The following is a 9,642-nucleotide window of genomic DNA, read 5'->3' as shown; positions in this document are numbered from 1 at the left end:
TTGACTCCAGAAATGGTTGAGGTGCTAATATGTCTAAAAGATTCAGAAAATGCTTTTTTGCGAATGCAACACACAGCCGAAAACAGAGATTTAATGGATCAATTTCAAAATTTATGCATTGACGATGACGCTTATAATGCGGGAAGTAGTGTAGCAGGCAGTTAGATATTTTTGTTTTTTAAGTATATATAAATTATAACTATGAAAATAATACTGCACTCTTTTTTTCTTACCAAGATTTTATCCCAATGGGTTTTTCTTGGTAAGGTTTTTAATGAGGTAGTTATAATTACATAAATAAAGTCTTATTTCATTAAAATTTTACAATATTCACTATTTATTATAAATTTCGTTATATATATTTTTTAATTTTTTTATAAATTATGCTCGGACCGGCCCGGCCTGAAATAGCCCGCCCGGCCCTAGACCCGTCGGACCTTAGGGCTGGGCATATATAAAATTATTTAGGGCTGGCCCGGCCCGAACTACCCTTTCGGGCTGCCGGGCCCGGGCCGGGCGGCCCAAATTTTCAGCTCTACTTCTCACTTTAGCATTTGTAGACTTGTAGAATTTCCTTCAGCAAAAATTCTATAGATAATCATAAAAGAAAAACAAAAGCATGGAGAAAAAATGAGCATAGCAGACTCAAATAATTCTTATATGTGTGTGTGTGTATATATATATATATATATATATTTAAATATTTGCACACACACCAGAGAGTTTTGTGATTAGGTAAAATATATATATATATATATTCGTGGTATAAAAATATATACGCATATATTATGTGTGTGTGTATTACCACCAGTGCGGGCAGCTGGAGAAGCAGAAGTGCTAGTTCCATTTCTGAGGCTTTTTGCAAAGTCTTCAAACACGTTGCATCTGAGGAGTTGGGTGCTAAACGCAGAAGATCTGTATCCATTAACGCATTAACTTAGTCACTATGCACTTTTAGTTGCAGCAGTCTCTTTTTTTTTTTTTTTTTTTTTTTTTTGGGGAGAATACGATGTAAAACATATAAAATGAGTTTTTTATTAAATAAGGTCAATAACCGTTTATTTAAATTACTACAGTTTAAATCTTTTTGTTATTGTTTTATTTAAATGAAACCCTATTATTGAAACCAAATGGTTCAGGTCTTTACGTATGTTTCGTTTATTTCACCGATTAGAGTTTTTAATTTTAAGTTTCTAAAGTAAAAAACTCTAAAAAAATATCACATTTAACTTTTTCTACTACAGTAAAAAATTCTAAAAAGTGTCACATCTCAACTCGAATTGAAAACTCGAATCCGCAAAGTAAATGGGGCCGTAAATTATGTGAAGTGTGTGGGGCCTAAGAGATGAAGTTGCCAAAAGATTTTAGGAATGTTGTACTTAAGGCATCGATTTAATTTAACGGCAGAATTGAAATAGATTCTTTCAAACTTATAAGCTACTAGTAGGGCACATCTGCCAATTTGATCGTGACCATTATTGGAAAAAAAAATAGATGTGATATATAAACTTTACAGTTTATAATGAGAAATTAGATGTGAAATTATTGCTAGGTTATGCTCGTAAAATGTTGCCACATAACACATATAACTCTATATAAATTCATAGCCATAATTATGCGCACATGGAATATCACAACTCTTAAAAAGGAAAATTGCATCCTATATATTTCTTTTTTTTAACTGATATATAAGTACGGGAAAAGCCATTTCCTGTCTTGAACGCACTTTGAACAATGGGTAACTAGAGCATATATGATAATTCCTATATATTATTTCTGTAGGAGGGGTTCTTTCAATTACATTTCCTAATTATCTAATAAAATTTTCTTATTTTAGCAAGATGGCTACCTATGTGCTATCACATGTATATGATGGAACATATACCTAAAAATTAAATGCTTAAATGCTTACTATGCAATACGGCGTTGGAGCTTCCAATAATTTCTTCTAGCTGTTTGATTTGTATCTGTACAGAGCATGATGCAACTCTACGTGTATATATATATATATATATATATATGTATAATATATGTCGGTTAGAGATATATATTTGGCATTAAAACTATGGAAAATTTTCAAAAATGTGATCAAGAAAATAACATTATTTTATTTCTGTAACTGTTGTTAAATTTACATCATGTCACTAATGATATATATGTTATCTTTTCATAACGACTTACATATTATCTTTTATAACATGTATATTATATTTCGTAATATGTAAATTATTTTATAATGATATTAAAATTTTATACAATAACATAAATAATAGAATTAAAAAAATAATGATTAAACTTGTTGAAATTTTCTCCAAAAATAATGCTGAAACTAGGTATTAATTGCTTAACTACTTACAGGTGTAATGATACAGCCCCTGCAATCACAAACGATTTTAGCAAGAATTCAATACTCTTCCAAAAAAAAATATAACAAAAGAGGAAATAGGAGAAAAAGAAGAAGAGGAAGAAGTAACAATCTCTCTACCTAGCACAGTTCTCGGAGGCTAACAATCTCTAACCAAAATTGGTTACAAGCAGAAATGCCAAACAAACAAAACAGAGCAAAGAAAACGAAGAAACTGGTTGCAACAACCAGCTCTCAAACGACATGTCGTGACAAGGCATCAAACGACATAGTCGTTCATCCATATTAGAGGCTTCCTGGTGCGACGTGGGCCTCTTGTGAATTGGGCTGGTTTCTGATCTTCTAGCCCAACTCTGGATTACCTTCCTCTTCAAGGAAAATAAGTGGAGATTTAAGATTAATTAAAATTAATAAGTTAATAGGTTACATAAGTTAATAAATAAGTTAAATTATTATTTTTGTTCATAATTATCTGGTTATTAACTATAACTTGACAAGTTATTATTCATAATTATTCATAATTTATCTAATTATGAACCATAACTTGATAAATTTATTCATAACTTATCTAATTATTAACCATAACTTAACAATTTATAACTTATTAATTTTTATAATTAAAAATTAATCTATATACTTTCTTAAACTTTTCATATTAAACGTGTTACTCTCTTCTAATGGGCTTGGTGACTCCAATGAATTAGGTAGAGTCGTATCATGTACTTTTTAATAGGTGGACCCAGAACGTGGAAAATGTGGCTGCAGGGCTTGGTACGATGGCAAATCAATATTCAGGTTTCTACTTCTAAGTAAGGACCTAGAGAGAGGAAAGGATTTATTTATTTATTTATTTATTTTGCTGGAAAGAGGAAAGGAATACTTAAGAGAGCGTTCTAGAGAGAGAGAGAGAGAGAGAGAGAGTGAGTTCTATCTGTTTGACCCATGGTTTGTTGATTCTGGTTTATATAAACGTTGTTTGTTTGTTATATGGGATTATGGGTATGATGTTATTCTAAGTTCTAATAGAAGAAAATTTCATTTTGTTGCTATTTCTTTGCATTACAGACAGAGTTCTATTGATAGATCAAGGAAGATCTGAGCCTAATTTGAAGACTTTCCTTTCACTCTGTCCCCAAAGGTGCCTTCGAGTACGATCTCCATTAGTAAGTCCAAACCTTTTGAAGACCTTTGCAATTCTTTTATTATTTTTATTTTTTGCCCTTTTTTTTCTCTCGTATTCATGAAAATGAAATTCTAGAGATAACCAGATGGGATTTCAGTTGAAATTTTGCTTAATCTTTAAAAAATTCGGAATTTTATTTGTTTGATCAGATCTTGTTAGTTTGACTTGTTACGAAGAATTAAATCTTGCTTAATAAGTCATAATTCGGATTTTTTTTTCTTTACAAGTTCTAGTTTCATAGTATTGACCCCACACACTCTTTTTTAATAAAATTTTTTGTTACTAATTACTCAGCAATAAAACTACTTACAAAGACTAAAGTATTTTAAAAAAAAATGCTCATTATACACCCCACTTTAAAAAAGAATTAATCCATTCTAAAAGCTTTTGTGCCTTACTTTTTTTAGTAAAAAAAGAAGGAATGGATTCCAACATTTAGAAAGATCATCCTCCACAAAAACATGAGTGATTTCGTCATCCTTCAAGATTTTTGTTTTTGTTTTTTAATTCAATTCTTGTTGTTTTCTGTACACGAGTTAACACTCTTTGAAAATATTCCGATAACTGCCTTCCTTTCTTCTTTTTGATTTTCTTTTTTGAGTTTCGGTAATGAAGCATTCCTGTATATAGCTATGAGAGAATGTATTACCTTCCCCAGAGAGCTTGGCTTTAGAAATCTCATTATAGAAGAAAGTTATGAACATTTTATTAAAGAAAAATAATCTAATTTCATTGTAGGGTTTTTTTTTTTTTGAAATTTTAATTAAGAGTGGAGTAACAAGTAGAATGAGGTGGTCTGAGAATGTGTGTGAAAAGTAGAATTTAGGATGATTTAGTTGGCGGGACTTTTTTGAATTTTTAAGAGGGGTGTAACAAGAAGATTGAGGGGTGGTTTAAGAATGTGTGCGTGAAAAGTAGAATGAAGGGTGTTAAGTATCCTTCACAAAAAAACCTAAGGATTTAAATCACATGTCCAATTGAGACGCTTAAAATTGGATAGGTGGTTTGAGTCCAAAACTAGGGCTTCTTACAGTAGCACCTCCTTTCGTCAAGACTAAAAACAATATATATAGATGAAAAATGATGTTTTACCACTTGTTTAGTCAATTTATTAAAAAAAAAAAAAAACTTACTTATTTTTTAGTTAATTCTCAAGCGGTTAAAATCATACTTTCACACTTCAATGCTTCCGAAAATGGTAGTCTTTTGTTCCTTTCCTCCCACAAACTCCATTTGCCCCCCAAAAGCACTAACTCTCTAATTTTCCTAAAAAACAATAATAATTCTCCCGAAAACATATCCCATAGTCTAAAAAATCATCTATCTATTTTAATATATACATATATAGATGAGTTTTTAATAGTTACGTTTTCATGATGGTTATCCATTAAATATTGAAATTTGATAATGTGTCGTGATAAGAATCTAGTTTTAATAATTGTCGTAAATTTTTTAGCTCAACTACTCAATTTATTACAACCATCGGATGCATATCTTATGATTAAAATAATGATATCCATTGATAGGTAAATAATAGAATAATCATTAAAACCATATAAAGTTAAGGACCGTGCATCATTAGAGTAATATTAGCGCATGAGTTTCTTATTGCTAAAAAGATCGTGCATTTTTTTCAACTCTCCGAGTTTTGGTTTTTATTAGCATACTAGTTAAGGACCTTTGCGAACACGTGCGTGTCGCTTATATAAAGTGATTGGAAATAAAAATTTTAAAATTTATAAGCATGAGTTCTGTTACTATTTACTGAATTTCTTTTTTTTTTTTTTATGGTACTATTTACTGAATTTCGAGTCCCTTAAAAGTATGAGGAACTAATTTTTAAAATTTATTAACACGTGTGTGTCGCTTATATAAACTTATTGAAACTATTTTTTTGTTTTTGTTTTTTGTATCACCCATGTTTATCTATTTCAAACTTAATCTTGACCGTTGATCCTAGGACTCCTGGTATTTCAGCAGAATTTTGCTTTATTGTTTATGAGATCGGAGGTTTGTTTGTTGCAATGTATTTTTTTCCCTTTGTGGGTTCTTGTTATCCAATGTTTTAAGTTCAACACCTGTCTTTTGAGGAGAAGTTTTACAAATTTTGTTATAATGCATGCTGATGTTTTTTTTTTTCGATTCTTTTTTTTTTAATTCCTTTTTCATTCTCTTAAACCTATTTTATAAGGAGATAGCCAAATTGGTTTTGGAATTTCGCTTTGATAAATAAACAACAACAAAACAGAAATGGACAACACAATAATAAATCACTTCAATGCCCTCTAATGAGCCTCCGGCTTGTTTATAGTGATGCTTTCCTATTTGTAAGAAATTAAAAAGCCGACTGTTTTTCTTTCACATACAAAAGAAAAAGAACTGAATTACAAGCGCTGAATGACAGGTTGGTTTCTGAAGTCTCACAATTTCCAAGCGAAGATCAAATAACCATGGAAATCATTTATGGCATGGCTGTAGAAGTGTTGAAGAGAGTGGCCACAGTTGCAAACGATGAAATTAGCCTGGCATGGGGCATGAAAGACGACTTGAAAAGGCTTGAGGAGACCATGTCCACTCTCAACGCCGTTCTCTCATACGCCGAGAAGAAGCAAGAAGATGATGTACAGCTACATGTCTGGTTGGGACGGCTTAAAGATGTCTTCTTTGATGTTTGGGATGTGCTGGATGAATTTGAGTGCGAGCTTCTTAGAAGAGAAGTTTTAAAGACACATGGAAGTATTGGTAGAAAGGTACGCCGTTTCTTCTCGCTCTCCAATCCACTTGCGTTCCGCTTTAGCATTGCTCATCAAATTAAGGTGATAAGGCAAAAGTTAGATGATGCTGCAAAAGATAAGAGTAATTTCCATCTAGAACATCATCATGATGAAGGGCAAGAGAGAAGGGAGATGACATCTTCCTTCATTAGGCCTTCAGAAATTATTGGTAGAGAAAGTGATAAAGATAAGATCATTAATGTATTACTGCAGAAAGTCAACACTGATGTCATCTCTGTTACTCCAATTGTTGGAATTGGAGGTCAAGGAAAGACTACACTTGCCAAGTTAGTGTACAATGATGACAAAGTTACTGAGAAGTTTGATTTAAAACTATGGGTGTGTGTGCAACAAGATTTTAATGTCACTGAACTGACAAGAAAAATTCTTATATCTTCTATCAGTGCAACTAATACCGTACATCAATCGTTGAAGCAAACAAGGGATATTAGTAATTTGTCTATAGATCAGTTGCAATTGTTCTTGCAAAGCATTTTGAAGGACAAAAAGGTTTTGCTTGTACTGGATGACGTATGGAATGAAGATCGCGGTAAGTGGAACGAGGTGAGAGATTTGCTGTCGGCAGTTTGCACTATGGGGAGCAGAGTCATAGTTACAACACGCAATACTCAAGTAGCATCAATCATGGGCACAACTCCAACACATCATTTGGAATGTCTCTCTAGGGTGGATTCTCTGTCTTTATTTTTCAAATATGCTTTTGTAGATGAACAAGAGGCTGCACGATTTCCAAAACTAAAAGATATTGGCAAGCAAATTGTACAAAAGTGTGGAGGACTTCCTTTAGCCTTGAAGACTTTGGGGAGCTTGCTTTGCTCAAAAACAGATGAAGGTGAATGGACAGATGTGAGGGATAGCGAGATATGGGAGTTGAAGCGAGAGCGAAGTGATCCTATTTTTTCTGCACTGAAATTAAGCTACAGTACAATGTCTCCGTCCTTAAAGCAATGCTTTGCTTATTGTTCTCTTATTCCAAAGAACAATCGTACGGATGACTTGGACATGACCAGGATATGGATGGCGTTGGGCATCATTCACTCACGTAGTGACAAAATGGAGTTGGAAAGTATTGGGAAATTGCATTTCAAAGAGCTTTGCGGCAGATCTTTCTTTCAATATCTTGACGATGCCGAGCAATATTACAATTTAATTCAGGAGTTTGAAATGCACGATTTAGTTCATGATCTTGCAACTTCAATCATCCGACATGAGTTTGCCAAAATAGATTCCAACTCTAAAACTGCCCCAAATGAGAGAGTTCGGCATTTGAGGATATTGTTGAAGGATGGCCATGATCAAAGCATCGTAACAATCGTGCAGAAATTACAAAGAGTGCGGAGTATTTTTGTTGCTAAAGAAATGGGTGAAGAGCCTAATATTGAGGAGTCCTTCCTTTCCACATGCGTCTCAAGATTCAAATACTTGCGACTGTTGCATTTAGATGGTTTATGTTTTGACGTGCTGCCAAGTTCAATTGGTGCTCTCAAGCATTTGAGATATCTGGACTTAAGTGGAAACAAAAAGATAAAAAAACTGCCCAATTCAATTTGCAAGCTGCAAAGTTTGCAAACTCTGTACCTCCATAGGTGTTCAGAGCTTGAGGAGTTACCAAGAGATATAAGAAACTTGGTCAGTCTCAGAAGTCTCTCTATAACCACAAAAGAAACCTGTCTTTCTGAGAATGGAATTGGATGCTTGAGATCTCTTCGATTTTTGTGGATCACTGAATGTAGAAATTTGAGATCTTTGCCGCAAGATATGAGATGTTGTACCACATTACGTACTCTGATTGTAGATGAATGTGAGCAACTTGAGTTGGCGAGTGGACCCGATGAAGTAATCAACAACCAGTTGAGTCTTCGAACATTGATGATTCATAAATTGCCGCAGACGACAGCTTTACCCCAGTGGCTACAAGGCGCTGCTGATACTCTACAACTTGTGGTTGTTCAAGATTGTTGCAAATTAGCCACATTGCCAAAGTGGCTGCCAAACCTCACAACACTTGAGACGCTTGCGATGTTGGATTGTCCGAATTTGTCTTCTCTGCCTGAGGGGATGGAGCGGCTGACATCCCTAACACGTTTGAGAATTAAAGGTTGCGATGCATTGGAGGAGAGATGCAAACGTGACATTGGTGAGGATTGGCCATAGATTGCTCATGTTCCACGTTGTTTTATTGGTTTTGAATCTAATGAGGACTAGGTACGTTTTATTTTCTATTGTTTCTAATCAGATAAACCTGTTCTGAGTTTTTAAGATTATGTTATTTTCTGTTTTATGTGCGTAAATGACAATTCATGTCTCAAAAAAGGGGTTCAGGATGATTTTTTTTTTTTTTAAATAATAGGATATTATAGTGAGATTTCGCGGATACCAGGGTACTAAAATTGAAAAAAAATGCTAATTTGAAATTGATATCCTCTCTACTCTCTCTCTTCCAAAAAGTGAGGACGTGGTATTCTTTGTTCGAATTTTTTTAATAACAGTATCATGTAATTAGTCTAAAAGGTTAAAAAATAAACACAAATTAGATTGATTACCTCTTCATTTCATTTCATGTGAAATAACTTTGTCCATATATATGCAGTTCTCTCGTATGCTTTGGGAAAGAAGCCTACAGCTACTGAAATCCTCAACGGCCGATTGATCAGTTGCCAAAGTTGGTGCTAAATTTAAAGTATATCTATAGTTTGATCAGCTACTGAAATAATCAATAGTTTGATACTTTGATTGTGATTTATCATGTCTTTAAGTATATCTATTTGTGTGTATATCTATAAAATGTCTTTAAGTATATCTATTTGTGTGTATATCTATAAAATGTCTCCTTGACCGATGATTTAAGTAATTTGTGTGTATATCTATAAAATGTCTTTAAGTATATCTATTTGATGCTTCTTTTCTGATGAATTTGAACGAAGTGTGGATTTATGAATGTATCGCTTATGAACATGTGAAGACCATATATATATATATACACACACATATATATATATTATAGAGCTTAGGAGTTGTTAATAAGAATTGGTTTTATAATGTTAACTGCAACTATTGATACTGCTTATGCAGATTGTTCGTAAGAAGAGGGTCTGGCGTTCATCATTAGGAATTTAAAAGAGAGGGAGAGACTAACTAATTAATACTCCTATTTTTTTATGTAATTAATACTCCTATTTCAGTTCTCTTTCTTTTCTTCTTTCTTTCGTTCTTTGTCATTTTCTTCTAGCAAGTTTTTCTAGACATTTTTTTAACGTTTGAATTCATTTCTTCGATTTAAAAAAAAAAAAAATCGTTGC

The 9,642-nt window shown here is 33.0% G+C and overlaps 1 protein-coding gene across 2 annotated transcripts; it reads left to right on the top strand.

Annotated features, from left to right (window-relative positions):
* The first annotated feature begins 3,231 nt into the window (after nucleotides 1-3,231).
* LOC21410942 (disease resistance protein RGA2) lies at nucleotides 3,232-9,121 on the top strand. 2 transcript variants are annotated; one of them, XM_024168690.1, is made up of 4 exons: nucleotides 3,232-3,310; nucleotides 3,431-3,528; nucleotides 5,953-8,548; nucleotides 8,934-9,121. In XM_024168690.1, the coding sequence occupies exon 3, from the start codon at nucleotides 5,999-6,001 to the stop codon at nucleotides 8,495-8,497; it is 2,499 nt and encodes an 832-aa protein (XP_024024458.1). In that variant the 5' UTR covers nucleotides 3,232-3,310; nucleotides 3,431-3,528; nucleotides 5,953-5,998; the 3' UTR covers nucleotides 8,498-8,548; nucleotides 8,934-9,121. The 2 variants fall into 2 exon arrangements, with proteins under 2 accessions (XP_024024458.1, XP_024024459.1); XM_024168691.1 differs by having other exon boundaries at nucleotides 3,234-3,285.
* The last annotated feature ends 521 nt before the right edge of the window (nucleotides 9,122-9,642 follow it).

Source organism: Morus notabilis, unplaced genomic scaffold (assembly GCF_000414095.1).
Source record: "Morus notabilis unplaced genomic scaffold, ASM41409v2 Scaffold1285, whole genome shotgun sequence".
NCBI classification, from domain to species: domain Eukaryota; kingdom Viridiplantae; phylum Streptophyta; class Magnoliopsida; order Rosales; family Moraceae; genus Morus; species Morus notabilis.
Note: the sequence above shows the minus strand (reverse complement) of the source record. Positions and strands in the feature narration are given on the sequence as shown.

Coding starts and splice junctions, on each gene's coding strand:
- LOC21410942 (XM_024168690.1), top strand. CDS start 5,999: ATGGAAATCATTTATGGCATGGCTGTAGAAGTGTTGAAGAGAGTGGCC.